The 23,093-nt window shown below is 32.2% G+C and overlaps 1 protein-coding gene, 1 non-coding gene and 1 pseudogene across 6 annotated transcripts in view; 1 reads left to right on the top strand and 2 right to left on the bottom strand.

Moving 5' to 3' along the window:
- Window positions 1–23,093, bottom strand: part of ARID4A (AT-rich interaction domain 4A) — a 55,970-nt gene that overhangs the window by 24,671 nt on the left and 8,206 nt on the right. For all 5 annotated transcript variants that reach the window (XM_006920138.3, XM_015596021.2, XM_025038816.1 and 2 more), the window contains 7 exons: window positions 15,374–15,453; window positions 15,195–15,289; window positions 13,785–13,917; window positions 10,881–10,960; window positions 9,849–9,925; window positions 9,327–9,493; window positions 439–511 (listed from right to left, as the gene is read on the bottom strand). In XM_006920138.3, coding sequence (XP_006920200.1) covers window positions 439–511; window positions 9,327–9,493; window positions 9,849–9,925; window positions 10,881–10,960; window positions 13,785–13,917; window positions 15,195–15,289; window positions 15,374–15,453 — 705 coding nt within the window. The remainder of the gene's footprint in view (window positions 1–438; window positions 512–9,326; window positions 9,494–9,848; window positions 9,926–10,880; window positions 10,961–13,784; window positions 13,918–15,194; window positions 15,290–15,373; window positions 15,454–23,093) is intronic.
- LOC112469714 lies at window positions 18,751–18,869 on the bottom strand. The gene has a single exon (XR_003042723.1). It is a non-coding gene; the product is annotated as a 5S ribosomal RNA (ribosomal RNA).
- On the top strand, window positions 19,302–19,420 carry LOC112469741 (annotated as a pseudogene).

The following is a 23,093-nucleotide window of genomic DNA, read 5'->3' on the forward strand; positions in this document are numbered from 1 at the left end:
TATAAAGGTTCTATTTCTTCTAACTTCTGAATAGAAATTCTTTCTATTTAGATACTGATCTCCTATTATGTTTAATTTGTTGAGATCAAGGATCAGGCTAGTTTCTTGCCATAGAGACAGCAGTAGTAACAAATGGGTATGCAGATTAACATTATGACCCTTCACTTTCTATTACTTAAATATTATTATAATATGTTTTGGTTTTATAATCTCAAGGAAATTAAATTTAATTATACCCAAACTACTTCCTATATACTCCTACTCAAAATAGATATTAATATTTTTATTCCAAGTATTTATTATTAGCTGTAACTGATTCTTAGGCTTTACTTTAAATCTAAATCCATATACCCACGATTCTAACAAAAATAATACATAAACCTAGACTCTGAAACTGTAAAAGTAATTACTACTTTCAATTAATGAGCATGAAAGTACCTCTGTCTTCCATAAACTTATAAAGCTGTTGGAGGAAGTTGTCCCTCTCTTCAGGATCAAGTTCTTCCTCAGGCTGTAAAGGTAAAATACATAAAGATATAGAACAATGAATAGGATAAGATACATTGTCTTTTGTTGTTTTTTGTTTTGTGAACTCAATGTAAGGGAATAAAATTTTAATGAAGCTAGGAAAAATGAATTTTCTCAAAATCCTACAATGCCAGATTTTACCTCATATTATGATAGAGTTGATTTGATGCAACTGTCAAGATATACAATCTCTACTCTTCACCCCATTTATCACTCTAACCCTGTCCTTGAGTACCACTATAAAAACTAAGATTAGCCATGAGAAAAAGGTTTAGGAATGGGTGTTTTCTCCTCACTTGGTATTTAAAAACAAAACAAAACAAAACAAAACATTAAAACACCATGTGGCCTATACAAATATATTGATAGATAAGCACAATTACAAATGTATTTATTATTTAAAAATCTACCTACAAAAATTAAAAATTTGTTATTGTTGAATGAATATAAAAAAGGATGCAGGGTCACATGGCAAAGATTTTTTTGTTTGGATAGCGCAATATTTATTAAAAATATAAATGCATTTAAATGAGTTATATAAACTCTATTTTGTGCCAGACTCTACCATTCTACTCTTATATCACACCAGCCTGCTTTTCTCATTTACCTGGCCTCTGCAGTTGATTTTGCAATCCCTGAAAATAAGACAATGTAAATGACTCCTTACGGAAGGAAACTAGATACATAAACACTAATTTAGGTCCTGAAGGATGGGGGAACTAATGGAAACATTCATGTAAAAACAATTATCCTACAAATACCTATTTACGTATTACTTTTTACTCATTATATAAACTTAATGATTTCTTCTTAAACAGCTCAGGTTTGGGCTCTAGTCAAACAAATGGGTTTTAATAAAATATTTTCTTATAAACTAATATTTGGGAAAATCAATACTATATAAAACAAAACACTGATATGTTTCTTCCATATAAATGATCATAACTTAATTTCAGAATCCTACTTTTCTATGTTTCAAAGAAGAATTCAGATTTTTGTCCTTCAAAGCCATATTCAAAGCAAAGCAACTAACTGTCAGGCAATAAATACTGAGTGTTCACAATCCAGAGGGTGATAGGCCCTTTTCAATTTTGTATCCTTTAAGAATTTTAACCTCTAACAATATATATCAATAAACATGTAGTTGACTAGAATATATAATGAAAAAAATATATATGAGACAAGGGAAAGGGAGTAAAATCTTTTAGTACACTCATTCAGAATGATTCATATAACACTGGAATACTTTCAGTTTTTCCGAATATAAAGAAACTTAAATTAAAATTTTACTAAGCCTCAAAAATTAGCAATTTACAAAGTTAATAGGGGTCATTACTAAATGTTCAAATTAAGAGATGACAGTTTTAATATAATATTGTATGTCAACTGTAATTGAAAAACAATTTTTTAAAAAAGCATTTATACAAACAAAAAAAAAGGTAGTTTTCTCCCCATGTGAATTAAACATTTTGCTTTTGCAAGGTTATTAAAACAACTGCCAATGAGTTAACTCAAGAAAAAAAAGTAATCAAGTAGCCCAAGAATCATTTCAGATGTTAATTTTAAGACTTTTAGTATGAAGAAAAAAACAGAAACATCCTATGCCACACTAGTTCTATGCTTTGCTTATTGCCTATAACCACAGTATTCTCTCCTCAGACTAACAACTCATTTCTATTATTTATGATCAAAATGATTTTTTTTTAAAAAAGGCACTGATTTGAAATCAAAGTTGCCTTCTAAACAAGTAAACAAAATGAAGCCATCAAATGCAGGTTAGGTATTTATTAAGATTGTAGCAAACACTTGATAAATTCTTAGTAATTAAAAATACAGTTTTATAGATAAAAGCTGGTGGATTAAATACATTTAATTTAAAAGTCAGTGGCTGTCCAAGAGTGTATTAAGTTCCATGAGAAACCATGGTTATAGGATTTTAAGTTTAGGTGCACTTATAGGTATAAAAACAGGATATAAATGAATAAAGAATTCCACAAATGCCTAGTTGGGAGGAAATTTACTCTCCACACACAAAAAAGATGAGTCTATAAACAAAGACTTAAATTTACCCAATGGTCTTTGCAAAAATTAAAAACTGCTTTATCTCTTACAATAAGCAATTCTTCACAATCATTTTTGGAAATAGCTGTGTTGTTAGTCACCTTGGGAGTAAAACTGCATATGCTAGAAAACCCCTCCAACTAGAAGAATATGTCTTTATGACTTTTGTATGGAGGCTCATATTTGCTATCATGCTATCTTTGTACATACAGCATTTCTCTTCTGGTTAATAGCCAGAAGATGTTGCATCCCTCAGGGGTTTTAGAATGGGAGAGGGTGTAATAATGGGAGGTCCTAGAGAGTCCACCAGACTGCTGATGAGCCTTCTTCCCTTCATTCAGTCAAGCATGTGAACAGTAATTATGCATCCGGTAAAATGGCAGGGAAAGGAGTTAAGGATATATGAGACATGAACATGATCATCATTTCAAGAAATTTATAGTTTCAGTTAGCATCAATATATACTACACAGTATACACTGTATAGTTTCAGTATCAATATATAATATACAGTTTCAGTTAGCATCAATATATACTACCGAGTATGATAGATAGTTGTGTATTTACCTACACTACTGTATCATGAATTTTATGACTTTAGAAACTATATCTTCAAATTCAGTTCAAACATTTATCGATGGTTACCATGAGTCAGGAACTATGCAAATTACTGTGATTAAATGAGAAGACATGGTACCTTCTACTTTTGACCCTCTGAGTTTGACAGGGAGTACTGAGATGTAAAACAAGCTAATTCGATACAATGTGATAAGTTTTCTAAAATTAAAAAAAAGAATAAAAAGGGGGTGAATGGTTCTGCTGGGCATGGAGCGATGGTGACGGTATTAGGGAAAATATCCAAATATGAAGAGCAGACAACCCAGGAGCTACAGCAAACAGCATAAGCATGATGCTGGCAAAGGTAGGTTGTGATTATGAAAGGGCTTTGTGATGATATGCTAGAGAATCTAAACTGGATACTCCAGGTAGATGTGAGTTCTATGAGAGCTAAAGAAGAATTAGATCAGATTTGTGTTTTTAAAAGTCCTCTGCCAAGAATGAGTTTGACGAATTAGAAGAAAAAAGGAAGCTATTACAACAGTCCACAAGGAGGAGGATCAATGCCTGAATTAGTCTTGCCATCTCATGATGGAAAGATGACCTCTTCCCTGAAGGAGAGAGATGCTGAGGTATTTTTTGAGTTTAACTGTAAGTTAAGTTGCTCATGTTTGTAGTCCTCAAAGTTCCAACACATTGTAAATGCTCCATAAGGTCTAGGAAGTTAGAAACATGCCTATTTTACTCATGACTTTATCATGACTAACATTTAGGTTAGACACTCTACCACGTGAATGAAAACGACTTTTGCGAAAGTGAACTGAGAAGGTTTTCTTCAATTGTTCATTGTGTTTCGGGGCTCACACTAATCATAATATAAATGCAATACAAGTCAGAGAAAAGAGAAAAGTGAAAATAGCAGAAGACATTCTTAAGTAACAGGTAGTTGTGGCACAATCACTTGCCAGCATTCACCTCATTCGTTTCCCAAATACATTAATCAGAAAAGGAATAATTATTCACTGAGAAATGGCACAAATTCTAGTGAAGAATAGACTTTCTGCATTTCATTGTGATGGGAGATAAATACGTTTTGTTATGTATTTTTTTTAAAAGGATAATACTTTGAGCTATTAACTTACTTAGCTAGCAGCTCTACACTTGAGAACACAAATTAGGAAGGTGAACAAAAAGTGTCCAAATTGTCCTAATATATGTGAGTAAAAAATGATGCGTATATACAAAGCCCCTCAGGCCCATGTAATTTACACACAGTGGGTCAGGATAGTTTCTTAGCACATAACAGATTAGAACTACAAAAACTGACATTTTGAAAGTAGGGAAGGGTGTAATTGAACTGTATCTTTGTGGGTTCCTTGTAATGAATATTGTAGGTAAAGGAACACATCTTTTGTTCATGGGTATCTCAGTTCTCACAAACCCCTACAAGTACTCTTAATAAGTTACTAATGATTTTAACAATCTTATGTTTTAGAACACATTAAACAGCCCCACTAATTTTTTTACAACTATGAAAAAAATACCAGAACAACTTAATTAAGGTTAATGCATAGAACATTTGTAGGTCATACTCAACCACTGTAATTCAGGCAGAGCTGTCTTTGTTCCTACATAGAAGACTGTTGGATTTTCTAAATCTTATCTATTGTTTATTATTTTCTGAGTTTTTAAAACTTTCATTTTATTTACCTATTATATTTAATACTGGTAAAGGGAATAGGCAACACAAAGGTGATACTCAATATAGTATATTGGACAAAATAAGCAGTTTACGAGCAATATTTTAAGAGGTGGCGAGAGGAAGCTATAAGAAGTTCTATACTGCTGGAGAATAGTGGAAGGGAAGAATAAAAAGGTGGGCATGTATCAAATCATGGAGGGCCAAACTTATAAAGACCTAATGTCATCCTATAGGTACTGAAAGCTTGAAAGATATTTATGAGCAATGGATTGGAGGTGAAGAGAGACTAGAAAGGAAAAGAATAGTCAAAAGACATCTGAAATAAGTGGGGCAAGATAAGAAGGAGAAGTATTATTAGTTGAGAACTCTTACTGCAAGTGACAGAAAACTATCCAAAGTAGCTTAAGCCAAAAATAATTAATTTATAAACTCACAATATTATATAAGGAAATGAGACTTCCTACAGAGTTTATTGCCTGAGAAAATAAATCTATTATGAGATACCTTATCACATAGTTCCTTCCAAAGTGAACTTTCTGGAGCCTTGCAACAAATTTTCCAACATTTCATTTCAAATGGCAAGTTGTTAGGATAATTGTATGGCCTACATTCATTCATTTACTCAGAAACTATTTAATAGTTTACTCTGAGCCAAGCTCCATGTTGCTATATGGTAGATATTTACATTGGTGGGGAAAGGAAAATCAAAACAAAACAAAACAAAAACCCCTAATATCCTCTGTTTTCACAGACTTTAAATCTAGAAGGGAGAAAATTTTCCTAAAAGTGTGTGAAACCTTCTGTAATCTCTCTAAACCCCAGTTTCCTGACTCATAAAAAATCCTAATGTGAGGATTAAATAATCTTATTTTAAAAACCGTAAGTCTCCAAGAATAAACAGAGCATTGGAGTATTTTCAGGTTTCCATGAGTAAAAAATCTCAATCACTTGTGATTTTATAATAGTGGAATACTATTCTGGGAATTAAGTATATCGGTGATCCCTAGAAAATTCAAAAATTGAGAAATGGGTGTCGATACTTCTAAACAAAAGAGAACATTTCTTTTAAAAATTCACTAAATTCTACTAAATATGAAGTTCACTAAATTCATTACTAAATATGAAATTAGGTAAGATTTTTGAAAGATCCCAATGCATAAGCCTACCAATAGCAAACCAAAAGGATAAAAAAGCTAAAACTAGACAAATTCCCCCCATATTCAGTCTTCTAAACAATCAGCTATTTATTTCATTCTTAAACAACTTTCCTACATTCATCCACAGTGAACATAAGTCAGGAGTAAATGAATAACTGATACCATAACTTATGTTTACCTCACTTTCAACTAATTTAAAAGGTCAAAAGGAAATTCTGTATTATGTTTTCTAATATAAAATTTTCTTTATAAAAAGACATAAGTAATATCCACAAAAATATTCTGTATCTACTATTCAGTTAAAACTTAAAGCCATCAATATAGATAAGATCTATTTCCTGTCAGATTCTCTAGTCCTTTCCCACACAGTAACAGTATGAAATACATTTCTTGTACTGGAATCCTGAACTACCTATACTTAAGAATTCAAAATAACATTAAGTAAAAAAGATGCTCCTCCATGGTAAAGTCATAGACTCTCAAATCTCCTTATTAAGGATATATTAGGGTACTCAAGCATCAAATATAAAAACAATGTCCATTGCCCACTAACACTGCAGAAGTATTTTTAACACTTGTATGATTCTACTGCATAAAATTTACAAACACTAAATGACAGGCTAAAGTATTGTTATAGTGGTTTACAGAACATTGTAAATGATCTTTTTGATCATTGTAAAGCAACATTAATCTTCATGAAAAGCACAGCATCATTACATTTCAGAAAGAATAGGATCTGTAATGTAATACAATAGCTTAACCTCACTTATGTAGAGAAGGCCTGTAATGACTAAGCCAGGTAGGCCCTGGCTTATCAGATTTTAATTCATATTACACCATATCCCTTTTTTCCTTTGCTATATATAGATTCAACTGCTTTTCAGTTTATCAATACATTAAAATTAAAAAAAATTACTTTCAAGACAAGTTAGAATGATTCAGCAACTAAATCTAAATCCAAAAGCAAAAAATGCAGCTAATTTTTTTTTCCTAAAGCAACCAAAATCTCACTCAAGAAAAATCTACCTGTATGGCCAGAGAAAGAGAGAAATTAGCTCCTATCAAGGAATTTAACAAAGTATATGTTATGAAACTGACCATTTGGAAAATAATTTAAAATAATCATATAAATCAATGTCTACATTTTGTAAGTTTGCTTTTATTTTTCAGTAGATAAAAAGCATCCTGGTTCACTTATTTTTAACAGGTTCATATTTTAAGTAATACATTTGACGAAGATACTATCCTTACAAAGGTCCTTCCTTACCTTTTTAAATTTCTTTACTTATTACCTACAAACAATAGGTAACAGAGCCTGCCTCTGCTCTTTATTCTTTTTTTATTAATGTTTATTCATAACTTGAATAAAAAATGATTTTTATGAAATTAATAGCTGTAATAAGACTACTGTTTACTATTTTATAGCCATCCTCTCCAATCTTACTACAAAGCTCTTTTTATCCTCTTTGTTTAAAATTTGAGGTATTTTTTTTTGGGGGGGGAGGGGAGAGTAGGGAAAATGCATTCTGAAAGTACACCAAATAAAAGTATTAGCAAAAACAGACTTATCTTTTTTTAGTATTTGGCAATATAAGATCCTAACTAATGTTAATTAAAAAAAAAAAAGCAAACCAGACTGCAATAGTTCACACCCTGAAAATGTGGCCTATTTATCCTAAAAACATATAATCTATAAATAAATACAAATACAAAAATCACATTTAATATTTAGACTTTAAATCCTGACTTTTGCCAAATTGTCTCATCATTTTCATTTCAAAATCTATCTCATGTTTCAGAAAAATAGCTTTCATCCTCTGATATCTAAAAATAGACTCCTACTGTCTCTTTTACAAAAAAACAATTGCGCTTGGTTACAAGTCCTACCATATCAGCTACATCACCAATACCTAAAATTCTTATTTAACCCCATTTTTGGCAAGCAAAATGGTAACTAAATATTAAAAAGATCTTACCTATATGCTGCATTTTCTTTCAAATGCAAAATGGTTAGATTCCCCTTCTACTTAATCAGTACAGTGTCTGAACATTTTTCAGTCTGACTTGCAAATATTTGCTTTCCCTCTTAGGGCACAGCATCCGCAGGGTTATACAGCACTACTTACATTCTCTTCCACATAAAAATCAGACATTACATGAAAGGAAAAGAAAGACAGCCCATTTCAAAGCATCTGGCAAACCTCCATTGGCAACCTGCCAAGCCTCTGCTAAACCTTCCTGCCTTTCCGAGCATGCTCACTTAAAACCAACAGCATGTTACTATGGCAACTCTGTAGGCAGTCTGTAAGTATGAACCGCCATTCTGATTTCAGAGTGCAAAAAACCAAATACTGCAGGGGAAGTAAAAGGAGAGAAATATTGTATGTTCTTCATCACATACAAGTATATTCATTTTATTTCATAAATTAACATCTGTACATGTAAAACAGAAACAAACATTCCACATTTTTCAAGCAAATATTTTTCATGCTCAAATAGGTCTTCTTTTTCAGTAAACTCATTCTCTTTGTCTGCCCCTAAGCCCTTTTACCTCACAACAACCAAAAATATACTGGACAATTTATCCTATTTGACAAAACACTGTTGAATAAATAGACAACAATATTAATGTAAGCAATTATGTGGTACTCTATGAATGATTTCCTACAATTATAGATGACATGTAATATTACAAAGAAAACCATTAGCACTTATAAAATGCAATCTAAATCTTTTCTATGATTATCGAACTGCCAAGGAAATAGTCTTTCAGTTTGGATAGATTTTTTGTTTATCCCCATTATCCTTGAAATGCTGTGAAATGTGAAAAGTTTCAACGTTAAAACAGACCAGACCTAGGTTCAAATCTTTGTTCACATTTGAACTGTGCCACCTTGGGAAAGTTACTTAAAATCTTTCAGACATTCACTTTCTTACCCTTTAAAGAAAGATAATATCAGTTACTCCACATGGTAACAATTTAAATCAATTAACATATGTAATATACCTAAAAGTTACATTTCTTTCCTCCTTGGCTGTTTGGAAAAGACACTAAAAAACAAAACAAAACAAAAAACAAGTTTGCACTTGTTTAACCTAAAAAGTTTTTCTTTGTAACCTCTTACCAACTAAAAATTAGTTCTGATTTACCCACTGAACTAGAAGCCAAAAAAACTCCCCTTTCCTCAAATCAAGTTGAACTAGAAAGACAGAAACAAATAATGTAGAGACTCTAGACAGAGTGAAAATATACAAAGATATCATTTTTACTTTAGAGTATTAAAATGTTTTTATATGTTACAAACATGAAATTTCACATACCACCTCTTCTTCTTCCTTTTTGGCTTCCTTTTCTTTCTCTTCCTCATTTTCTTCAGCTGGGCCATCTTCATCATCACTACTGGATGACTCAAGGATTTCACTTATATCCATTTTCCAATTACCAGGAACAACTCTAGTTTTTAAGAAGATGCTTGCATTCTGCAGCCCTAAGAGTAAAAATATGCTTCAGTAGTTGTTATAGAATTAGTAGCATAGAATAATAGGAAGATATAACAGAGTCAGAATAGCTGTCACTCTTAAAATGATAAACCTGAACATATTTCATAATTGTTATATTAATGTTTATTATTACTCCAGAGAATATCATAAAACATGAAAAGTTACACTTACCAAAAAATTATAAATCAAATGTTTTTTCTAGATATTAAAAAAATAGCCAAATAAGAGTGGATATTAACTCCAAACAATTGAAATGGCTCCAGAGAATATTCAGTCTTGCTTTAGTCATTTGCCATTTAGAGCCACATCATGAAACAATGGGTTGATTCACCCTTACTTTACCTGGTTTAGCAGAGAGCTCAGATTCAGGTAAATTGAGAATGTCTACTTCCTTGATATCCTTTCTTGCTACAGAATAACTAATTATAGAGAAGAACAAAAGAGAGGGAACCATTACTAAAGAAGTTGTTACTTAAATAGTCCATGTTAACACATAGAAAAATATAAACCTCAAAACTAAAACTATTTTGCCTATAAAATGTTTTTAAAAGATCATATATATCCTAATCCTTAATAAAAAGCAAGAGGTAATGTAGGCAAAGCTAGTATCTTCATTCTGATGACTCACATACTAAAAGTACATTAATTTAAGAGCCTCGCATTTGTAATATTGCAATCTATGCAACCCTCCACATAGTATGGGATAGAGTTTTATCAGCATGATGTTTTCCTTACAGAATACAATATCTATTTTGATCTTTAATATTTCTTAAATATACTATTCAGTTTACTAAGAAGTCTAATAAAGGTAATTAAAATAGTTTATCATTTTAAGATATATGATACTAAATTTTTCAGAGAATTACAGCATGATAAATACATATATATTTTTTTAATTTAATATATTTTTTGGAAACAAAAAGTTGAGGTTAAGGAGTTTCTAAAAACATTTCCTTTTAATCAGAAAAGTAAATAAATAGTCTCTATATATTCTTTTTCTGAAATTTTAAACAGAAAAAAGTCAAAATAATTATTCTGGTTATATAAATTCTGTTAAAAGTAAATTTCATACTTTATAATGTGATAATACACATAAAAAAATACATAATTTTTATAAAGAGAAAATAAGTACCATGCTTTGTTAAAAAACTGTTTTTAATATTATTCTCAAATTGTTGTTCAGTTTTTATATAAAAGTTTTCAGTAAAAAATAACCTACATTACAAAAAAGTCACAATATATTAAGTAACAACTTCTCAGTTCATGAAATGATTAGGCTTTTAAAAATATAGACTTAGAATACCTAAGAGTCTATCACTGTGATTCCATTTTTTTTTTTCCCAATGTAATACTATTAAGTGATTCATTACTCACAATTTAGAATCGATAAATGATCGAACTAAACACTGGTCTTTTTTCACTGTGATGTCATCATTACAGCTGGGAGATATTACCTGAAATATAAAACAAGAAGAGAGTTACTCTTATTTTTAAAAAGGACAATTCCAGATCCCCTAACTTTTCAAATGGATTATATTTTATAAGAAATAGCTTTATTATCAATAGCTTTCATTATTAATGAATTATTTACAAAAGATCACTTTATAATTTTTATTTAGCATATTGATTTTCTAGATATTTAATTTATAGTCATTATATTATAAAATGAATAATTAATTAAATATAAATTACAATGTAACCACCACTTTTAAAGTATTAGGATTTACTCTCAGCTAAATAACTTATTTATTGCCATAAAAATAAAATGTATGATCTGTGATGAAAATTTGGCATATTATAATTTTTAAAAATACACTTGAATCAAGATCTATTTTGAAATAAACACTAAAGTTCCCTTTCTTACAAGGGCACGTAAAATTATTAGTAATTAATACAAATCTGAGGAAATTTGAGTAAAGAACTTTTAATTTCTTAACTTTTAAAAATAACAAAAGTTTTGTCCGATGATTATATAAAAACATGTAAAAAAAAATAGAAGTCTGAACATAGTAAATAATCTCTGTATATTCTTTATAATTTAATATTTAAAAAAATTAATCTAACAATAAATTGTTGAAGCGTACCTGCTCATTATTACCCTTAACACTAGTAGCATCAACAGAACTTTAATCAATGATGAAAATCCTCAATATCTGCATTGACCAGTACAACAGCAATGAACCACATGGGACTGAGCACTTGAAATGTGGCTAGTGCAACTTAGAAATTGAATTTTTAATTCTATTTCATTTTCATTATTACATTTAAACTTTAATAGCCATGTAGGGCTCACAGTTATCATATTAAACAGCATATATACAGATAATTAAAAATTCTTGGCAGTCATATCAGCAGTCTTAACATTGAATGAAAGTAAATGTCTGTTAGGAGCTGGTACTTATTGGATTAATAATATAGTTGTGTCTGTCCTCAAGAAGCTTTCGGTGTAATGGAGGGGTAAACACAGAAGATATACAGAAAGAACACAATGGAGAAAAAGTACAATGATACCACTAGGCACAGAATATGAAAACACAGAGAAGTAAGATTTAACCCAACCTGGGGAAGGAAAAGGTGAGGCAGCAAAGGCTTAAAGTAAGTCTTAAAGGGTACAAGCAGGTAGGCTCAAAGCTTAATTACCTCACCTGTGAACCACTCTAATGGCCTCCAAATTGATTCCTGCAACCTCCAGTCTTTCCAACAACAATCCATCCAACACATCTCTGCCTCATAGACATTCCTGAACATGCAGCTCAAATAATGTCTCTCTTCTAATGAAAAATTCTAGCAGAATTATGTCCAAATAACTTGGAAGGAATTTTAAAGACTCTTCTGTCTTAGACACAAATTATCTTTCCAGTCTTATTTCCTATTATTGCCCTACTCACATCTAATATTTAGCCAAAATGAATTCCCAGAGCACATAGCTCCATGAACAACCCTTGCTTTGCTGCTTTTACTCATCTTGTTTCCTCTAAGGAAGCCCTCTAGTGAAGCTCTGTTTACTAACTCTAAGTCCCTCATAGCTCAGTGCAAAAGTACCTGCTTCATGAAGGCTTTCTGGATTTCCTTTAAATAAATGTCATCTCTCATGATAAGAAGTCCTAATATTGAACATATACTACTTTATATTATAGTTACTTAAATTATTTTCTGCATTAGACTATAAAATCATCAAATGTAAGGCTGGTGTCTTACACATCTTTTATTTTCCACATTACCTGGAAAATGATAAATCTATTGAATAAAAGTATTTATTTATTTTTTTAATCTCTTGGCAAATTATGACCTGAATATTCTGAATCCAAACCCCTTTACTTGTCTGCCTGTAGAACTGAAAGGTTCAAAAATTTTCAAACTTTTTCTATGTAAAATAAATCTATTATATAGGAATTGAGTAATGTATTTATATGCACATAGAAACCTAAAAATATGGCCTCAGTTTTTTAAAGGATTTCAATTTAATTTGGGACACATTTTGTGCCAAAATTATTATTAGAGGTATAAGTGATATAAAAACTCAAAGAAGAAGGCCTATTTATGTTAGGAGAAACCCTGCAAAAAATGTAGGACTTGGGCTGAACCTTGAGAGAGGAGTAGGAAGAGGAGAAAGTAGAGACAGGTAATTCTAAGTATTATTGATTCCTCTCATGAAATAATTCTCTTACCCATCCCTTCTTCTTATTCCTTCCCCAAATAAGCAAAGATTAGTTTTCTCTATCAACCCATTTAAGACCTGCATTTCCAAAGCCTACGTAAGAGAGCTTACACTGAAAATAGGAACAAACCAAGAGCTAGGGATGGCCTCAAATATTCATTTAAAGAAAGCAGAATTGATATATTAGGCAGAGTAAGTGAAGGGTTTTTTAGAATGGGACTATCATGATTAAATTCTATTTTTAAATGATTTCTCTAAAAAAGTTACATCTAGAAAATCGATACGAATTTAGTAAAGAAAGAATTCAATAACTGAGTCAAGGGAACTTGGCGGTACTTACTGTAGATCAGGTACAAAGTAGTAATGGGAACAGAGTTAAAGGCGGCCACTGGACACATTTTGAAAAACTAAAAGATCCCAAGAATTGATCAGTTGTAGAGAATTAAAGAAAGGAAATAACAAAAGAAAACAGTGAAATATGTGGAACCTCAATTTTGTAATAAAGTCCAAATTAAACCTGTGTAATACTTTCAAAATATTTTAAGTGCTTTTTAAAAATCCAGGGGAAACAAATATTTCAAATAATTGATTGATTAACTCTGCAAAGTAACCTTACTTACCAAAGCAGGATACCATTCAGTCTTCTCAGATGTAGATACCACACTTATAACTTTTCCCAATAATTCATCATTAAGACGTCGCTTATCTTCATCTTCTTCCTCACTACTTTCTTCTTCCTTTTCATCTTCATTACTGAAAGTTAAAATAACTTTATCATGATCTTAACATAAACCATTTTTGATAAAGAATGGTGTGAATTTAACATGGACAATTCAATTTCTAATCTGGATTACCCAGAACAGTAGCCTCTTTGTTCTTACTAGAACTGAAGAGATGAAAACTTCCCTAGCCCATGGAAGTAGTTCTGAGCTGTCCATGGTAACTTTGAGTCCACTTCACTAGATCAATGAGGGCTTGGACTTAGGCTCTCCTGCCAACTTCTCACTGGGACAGAAAAGCCTAATTATGTCGGCATAAAATATTTAATGTGCCAAGGACATTTTTTTTCAAATACATTTTTTAAAAAGACTGCCTTTCTACTTTTTATGTATGCCAGATGCCAGATAATATAACTCTAATTTCCCAACAAGTTATAAAGAGATCTCATTAAAATACATATGAAAGTTTATTTAGGTAACCTATCTGGATAACTAAAACAATCAGACAAATCCATAGTGAGGAACAATCTCACAGACAACTGGCCTGTGCTCTTCAAAAATGTCATGCTGTCAAAAGACGAAAAAGGCTTGAGGAAGTTTTCCAAATTAAAGAAGACGAAATGTAATGCCTGATCTTGGATTGGATTCTGGAATCAGGGAATGCTATAAAGGCTATTATTGGGACAACTGGCAAAATCTGAAATAAGACTATATTATTAGAAAATAGCATTCTACCAATATTAAATTTTCTGAAATTGATGATCATACTTTAGTTACATAAGAGAATGTCCTTGTTCTGTCCTAGGTAAAATATTTAGGGGTAAAAGGTCATGATGCTTGCAATTTCCTCTCAAGTGGTTCAGCCAATTAAAATTACTATTATTAAATTGAAAAAAATTATAATATACAGAGGGAATGATAAAGCAAAAATGCCAAAAATGTTAACAGTTAGTGAATCTGGATGATGAGTATATGAAAGTTTACTGTTTTATTCTTACAATTTTCATGTTTGAAATGTTTTTGAAATAAAAAGGTTAAAATATACATATACCCACTTAAAATAGGAAAATCATATCAATTATGGAATTTGGCAAAGTAATTCGAAACAAAAATAGCCTCTCTGAAAAAGAAGTTGTGATAATTATTGGACAAAGTAGTGGGAAAAATTAAGAACAAGATCAGCTCAGGGTAAAATGTCTAACATAAAGATATAAGATACTATGGAAAGGTTACCCAAATTTGCTATCTTTAGAAAAGTCATAAATTCAATGGCATAATAACTGTAATGTTATTGTATATAAAAACACTCACACAGGAAGAGAGGATCTCCTTCCTCTGTTTGTCTTCTTTGCAATTACAGGAGTTCCAAAATGCTCTGGATTTGTTAGTGGAAGCTGGTCAAGTGTCTGAATAAGAAACAGACAAATTAAATCACATTTGCCTCTACATTAGTAGCCTTTGTTCAACCCAAAGAATCAGTGTCACCCTACCTCACTCTCAGCAAAATGTCTTTCTCCTTTTAGACAAAGTGAGGTGCGTCGCAATGTTCTCTCATCACCATCATCGAACACTACAATAAGCAAAAATAAAGAGAATTTATGCTCATTGAATAAAAAGTTAACTGCACAGAATGCAATTATTGCTATTTATCTGGTGCTTAACTAATATTTGTAAGAACCATTATTTGTTGTTTTGCAAAACCTTTTAAAATGTACATATCACATTTTTCATTTTATCGATACCTAAAAAACACAGGTTAGATGGGTGCCCCAAGTGCTTAAGTGTCTCCATTCACTTTTTCAATTTCTATCACTACTAAACCACCTTCTTTAAACCATTAGCAATAAAGTCGAAGCATAGATATTAAATTACCTTTACTCCTAGAATAATGAGCAAAACCTGGTTTTGAAAAAAGTGTTATGGGTTTTTTCTTAAGTCATCAATGGAACATCTCTAACTTACAGAAACTGATAACGCTGTTGGATTATCCTACTGCTTCTACTTATTTATATGATAACCTACCATAGTAGAAATACTGGCTGCCAAATTCTAAAGTCATAAAATTAAATTTTCTTTTGGTAGAAGAGGATGTAAGAAGTTTAGAAATAAAAATTGAAACAAGGAAACATAAAGATGGTTTTTAAAAATTTTTTTAAAAAATAAGTCATAATTGCATGGAAGCTTTCTTATAAAAGTTTTTACTTTTTCTACATTTAAAAAAAAAAAAAATCCTACTACTTGAGAGGGAGACCAAAAAAAAATGGCGCAGATGATAGAGGCTCCGTTCACTCCTCTGGCGACCAAATCAAAGTTGTGACGTAAACTGGAGCAACAGCAAGGAAAAATCGCCTGGGATCTAGAGGAACAAGCCATACAACTAGGAATAAATACAAAGAATCACCCTGTAACGGCAGAAGGTAGGAAGGGGCGAGGACATGGGGCTGCCCAGTCTCCAGGGATTGAGTGAGATGGAGGCTGCGGCAGCGGCAGCGGCAGCAGTAGACGCCTCTTAAAGGGGCCGCATCTGCAAGTGGATTTTCACGGTGATGGCCCTGCTCGCTCTGAGCACCAGAGCCGATTAGGCTGCATGCAGGGGGTACCAGAGACTTACAGGGAGACATTGTCAGAGTGAAGGCCGAGGAGAAACTTGCTCTGTAGAGAAGTGCCGGTGTTATCCATTATTCCCTGTTGAGCCCACCCCTCCTACCAGTGAGCGTGACACTGCGCCAGCCATGACATCATCAAACTGGATAACAGAGGTCGCTCCGCCCAGAAGATTCCCTAAAACCCCGCCTCCCCCAACTTGCAGCTCCACCCAAGCCACATTCAGGTTTATCCTCAGCGAGTCAGGTGCTCCTTGCTGAGCAGCACCTAGACTCACACTGGAGGCAGCTGGCCTTGGTTTCCGGTGTGGCCTTTTGAGGTAACTATAAGCACAGTATCTGTGGATTGCTTGCTGAATCTTAACAGGTGATCCTGGAGCGGTAAAGGCTTGGGCTAAATCTGGCCTGCTGAATCCCTCTCAGGATTGTGCCACTGGACAGATACCAACTTCACAAATCCACACTAATAAACTGGGAGACTTAGGGACTTTGCTTAGTACATAGAAACAGACATGGAAAGACACTCAAAATGGGAAGACAAAGAAGTAGAAGTCATATGAGAGAACAGAACAGAGATCCAGATATAATAGAGTCAAGTAATCTTAACAGATGCAGAGTTCAAAACACTGGTTATAAAGATGCTCAATGAACTTTTGGGAAGTGTAGAGAACTTCAACAAAGATAAAAAACAAAATAAAACATGGAATGGAAATGGAAATTATAAAAGGGAACCATTCTGAAATGAAGAACACATTATCTTAGATGAGAAGTATATTAAATGGAATAAACAAAGAAATAAACAAAGTGAATAAAGAAAAGGATCAAATGCCCTATCTAGAGGACAGGAAAGCTAAGGACCCTCAATCAGAATGGCAAGAGATACAATGCCAAGACTATAAAAATAATTTAAGGAGCACATGGGACACTTTTAAGGGTCCAAATATCCGTCTGATTGGCATAACTGAAGAAAATCAAGATGTTGAACAGCTGTTTGAAGAAATAATGACAGAAAACTTCCCTATCTTGGTGAAGGAAATGGACATAAAACCACTGGAAGCTCAGAGAATTCCAAAAATCAGGGATCCAAAGAGGCCCACACCAAGACATATCATAATTAAAATGCCAAAGGTTAATAAATACAAAGAAAGAACATTAAAAGCAGCAAGAGAAAAACAGATAATTATTTATAAGAGAACACCCATAAGACTGGCAGCTGATTTCCAAAAGAAACTATGTAGGACAGAAGGGCTTGGCAAAAAATATTTGACAGGATGAAGACCCAGATCTACAATTGAGGATACTTTATCCAGCAAAGCTACCGACATATGCTTCCTACAAAAGACTCACTTCAGATTAAAAGACACACACAGATTAAAAGGAAGGAGATGGAAAAAGATTTCACTCTGATGGACCTAGAAGGTATTTAAGTCAGACAGAGAAAGATAAACACTATATGATTTCACTTATATGCGGAATCTAAGGAATAAAAAGAACAAAATAATCAAAAACAGACTCACAAATATAGTGGACAGTTTGAAGACAGAGGGGGGTTTGAGGGGCTGGGAGAATGGGGTGAAGGGTTAAAGAAGTACAAATTAGTAGCTGATGGATGATCACAGGGATGGGGAGCATGGCATAGGGAATGCAGTTAGCATTAATATGTTGGCTAGGTAGAGGGTTAGGGGAGGGAGGGAACAATGGGGAGATCGTTTTACAAACTATATAGATGTCTAAGCAATGCACTGTATATTTGAAACTAAATAAATTTTAAAAAATCATACTACTTGAAAACTCTGTTCAAATATTTAAGGAAAGAGGGGTAAGGAATTTAATAATTAGCAACTAATATTCACCATATAACTATATTATTTTGATAATTTTATAGGTTTGATTTTTCAGAAATGTACTGATTTTTAACATCTAACATTTACGAAGCTTATTAAAAAGAAAATATTCTTGGAAGACACCTGATTGCCCAGGATTATGAAAAAATAAAATATAAGAAGATGGAATCCTTACCTCAGATACTTAAACGTATAAACATGTTTGTACGTCCTATGAAAATCATATACACAGGAAAGCATATATATACAAAAATGGTTATTTTAAGATTTAATCTTGCTTTTCATAATTCTATATGTTTTTCCATTTTACCAGAATAGGTTAGTGTTAATAAGAGAAAATTTGACATTACCTTGATTTAATAGTATCGTAGATCTTTTACCTTGTTATCTATGTAATTACAAACCTGCTTTTTTTTTTAATGCCTACAGCACCTGGTATTCCTAGGTGGTCTCCCATCCAAGTACTAACCAGGCCTGACCCTGCTTAGCTTCTGAGATCAGACGAGATCTGGCACATTCAGGGTGGCATGGCCGTAGACACAACCCTGCATTTTTAAAAAGGGTTGTTTTATTAGCAAACACTTTGCCATCAAATCATAAACTTGTTTTTTTCATGCTGGAAACTTAATTACATAAGAGCACTCAACTTCAAAACTTACCTACCTCAGTCATTTCTTTTTCTTAAGTACATCTAGTTTAGATTCTCTTACATGCAGAAGACTACAGAGACAAGAGCTCCTGAAGCACATATTCAAAGAACCATAATGATTCCACAAAAGCTGTTTTATACATTGTCATTACAGAAATTAATGACCAACACAGACACCATGACAGGATAAAACACAACATCCTCCAACAATTACATCACTAATCTATATTTGATTAACAGTGCTCTAAACATTTATATCAAAATGGTTTATATGGTGTCGAGTCTAAAGAATAAATCACTGTTCTTTTAAAAGTTCAAAATCATCTACGGCCATGCCACCCTGAACAGACCCGATCTTATCTGATCTAGAAAGCTAAGCAGGGTTGGGCCTGGTTAGTACTTGGATAGGAGACCACCAAGGAAGACTGGGTGCTGTAGGTGTTAAAAAAAATAATAAAAAATAAATAAAAATTATACCAAACTTAAAATAATTCTTCACATTAGTATTAATGTCCATAAATATACTAAAAAATAAAATCTTAAAAGTTCCAATTTTCCTTAATGCCTACAATATTAAAGATAGTGACATTGGACGCACACATACATACTCACATATACACAAATTTAAGTGGAGGTGTGAGGGAGAAAAATGAGAATGTAAGAGCAATTAATAATATCAAATTTACGCAACAAAATCTTTTCCACAGTGTTTTATTATTAATTGATGGCAGTTCCAAATCAAAATGTTCTGAGAAATTTTGATGATTTAATACACTTAAGTTCTTGCTTTTGAAAATAATCACTTCGATTATTTTTGAATGAAAAAATTCATTTCTTTGTCATATTTTACCATGAGTTGAAATAATGTAAAAACCAAAGGAACTTCTCAAAAGACTGTGGTGCAAACAACAATTTTTCAGCTTTTCACAGGAACCCTTCCAACTTCAACTAAATAAGAAAAACAGTATAAGACGTTTTTTAATTCATAAAACTATTCAAAGGTATGTATTTGAGTACTTTATACAAGTTTGTTAGCCATGTAATTTCTCAAGATTTTCTGAAAGACAAATAGAAAACTCAACAACATAGTGGTCCTATTAATCATGACATCCCTGATTACCAAAAGCATGAAGAAATGCCATCCATAAGAAGTTGTCTCTGTAACTTCCATGTTAGAAGTGTCATCTAAAAGAGCACAAAATTGTAGGCATTGAAGAGTGACTGGAATTTTAATAAGAGTGAAATAATTCACTGGTGAATATAGTAAATGTAGCTTCTTTTCAGTTCAAGATCCAGCAGTTCTCAACCTTTTTGCACCAGGGACCAGTGCTCCTATGAGAATCTAAGGCCTGATGATCTGAGGTGGAGCTGAGGTGGTGATGCTAGTGCTGGGGAGTGGCTGCAAATACAGATGAAGCATTGCTTGCTAGCCCGCCGGTCACCGCCTACTGTGTGGCATAGTTCCTAACAGGCCATGGATCAGTACCGGTCCAAGGCCCAAAGGTTGTGGACCTCTGATGTATACTATAGCATGCCAAAAAAAGTCAGACTATTAGTATTTAGTGATTTAATGAAATTTCTTATACTTGCCAAAAATGAGATTTGAATAGATCATTCACTGAATGCAACAAAACAGATGTTACAAAAGTAGTATCTCTGTCATTATATTACGTATAAATACTAAAGCCTAATTTGAGAAAAATAATAAAGCTGACACTCTGTTGATTAACATTAATTATACCAGGCAAAATCATGCCAAAGCAAACAAATATACAAGCCTAACCCCAAACTGTTAAAATTCAAAGAAACAAAAGCAACAAGGATCTAATCTAACTACTAAATACAAAAGATCTATCCATTATCATAAATTTTGTTAGGTGCTGGAGGATAGTAAGATAATAACAGTAAAGTAATTTTATTTACCCAATATGTAACTGGCTATGACTTATTAAGATTCTACCATGTCCTGATCCTCACAGCAGCCTCTGCAAAGCAGGAATCACTATCTTCCTTTTATAAAGAAATTGAAAATCAGAAGGTTAACCAATGAGCTACAATTTAGTTAAGGGAAGATCAAAATGCATAATAAATAGGTATGAAGCAGAGGAATAAAATAAACATGGGAGGATGTCAAGAATTCTGATTTTGGAAAAACAAGTATCATTGTTTGTATATCACAGTTTTGATTAACAAAATATTTCATATAATGGAGTAAGAACTTTAAAATTAAAAATATAAGTATACCCTAGGTAAAACCAATAGTTCTGTTACTTATAAAATTATTTGTGAGAACTATAAAAGTCCCTCACCAGCTAAGATCAAAATCTTCAAGAATTTGGAAACTTAAGAAATTAACACTCAAATGTCTAATTATATTAACAGAATATCATGAGAAAGCTAAGTCTTATGGAATAGATTTCTTTGTTGCTTAGTACTTTTTTCTTAAGGAATGATTTTTGAGTCAATGGAATAATCACCTGGTTTTGAAAACATTTTGTGGTTGATTTTAGTTATAAAAACATTTGTAATAAGAGGTTCTAACTAAATTAAAAGCCTGAGAATAAGCCTGCAGCACATTCTAAAAAAGTCAGTTCATTTACCAGTTTAATCTAAGCTTCAATTCCATTAATTAGAACTTCCATGAGCTCTGATACAACTGATGTGCAAAGTAATAACTACAAGGCATAAAAAAATTTGTCTCTTAAGTATAATGTAACAAAAATCTATAAATGATCAAAGAGATTTTAGTGTTAAACTTGATATATGATGTATATGTACATTTTATATGTAAATGACTAAAATTAGTGACAATTTCTTTCCTTGGTATTTTCCTTATTTTTCAAATTCAAGGTGCTGTTTTTATATTCCAAAAAAGCAGAAGTTTTAGACTGACAGTTGTATTTACCAGGAGTTAATGGCAACAGTCACGTGAAGATTTGATTCTAATCCCAATTTTGATACCTTTTGAATGACTGGACAGGTAACAACACAGTTCCACACATTATAGATTCTTTATCTTTAATGCAAGGATAAAAGCTGCCAAATAAATAAATTATGCTAGGAAGCACTGTTTTATGATAGGAAGAGGAAATATTTCCAAGGCTCAAAAAATAAACAAAAATATCCATGAGCTGGAGCTATTTATTATTCAACACTAGAGGGCATAGTATTCAATTTTTAAAAATTGAGTCACATTACATCAATAATCTCTTTCTAGATTGATTATTCAGTCATAACAGGAAAAATTAATATCTATATTACATAAGGAGTTAATGTCACTGACTCATTGCTAACACTTGATTACCAATGATCGTTAACTCCTATTTGATCCCAACCAGCAGTATGGTATTCTCCTTTGTTTCATTTTTAATAGTCTGACATAATTTCAAGATCTCTTAAAAAAAAGTCACGAAGAACATTTATACTTTGTATAACTTTCTGATTCTACTTACACAATACTTTGGTAGGAACTAGAAATCAAGAAAAATTCCAGAAAAGAGCAATTAAACCCAACAGGTAGTAGGTACTCAAAGAAAAATATAGAAAGTTTTTGACCTTTGAGAGATCACACATTTTATTTTGCCATCTTTTAAAATCGTTATATTCCAATCATTCTTTATGCAGTCTACATCCTTCAATACCTAAACGTTCTTCTCAGTAGAGTACTATAATGAGTATACTTAAGTGAATAGTTCCTCTCAACATCTTAACTTTTATAGGTCACTCTGTCTCATTATGTAGATACAAAAATTTTAAATATTTTGAGTTTTTCTCCCAAATAAGTCTGTTTCTTGAAGTACTGTGTTTTAAAAGTGTGTTAGACTCAGCCATTGCGCATGTAAAAAGATTCTTCGACGCACCCGATCCCATCTGATCTCAGAAGCTAAGCAGGGTTAGGCCTGGTTAGGACTTGGATGGGAGACCACCGGGGAATGCCAGGTGCTGTAGGCTTAAAAAAAAAAAAAGATTCTTGGAATGCCACTCAAAACTACTAAATTGGAGAAATTTAGGGTCCCAAATCTGATTTTTTTAAACACTAAGTGATTCTTATGTACACTAATGCTTGATATATGAATTATATGCAATTACAATTCTAAGCTCTTTGAGAAAAAAA

Source organism: Pteropus alecto, unplaced genomic scaffold (genome assembly GCF_000325575.1).
Source record: "Pteropus alecto unplaced genomic scaffold, ASM32557v1 scaffold86, whole genome shotgun sequence".
NCBI lineage: Eukaryota > Metazoa > Chordata > Mammalia > Chiroptera > Pteropodidae > Pteropus > Pteropus alecto.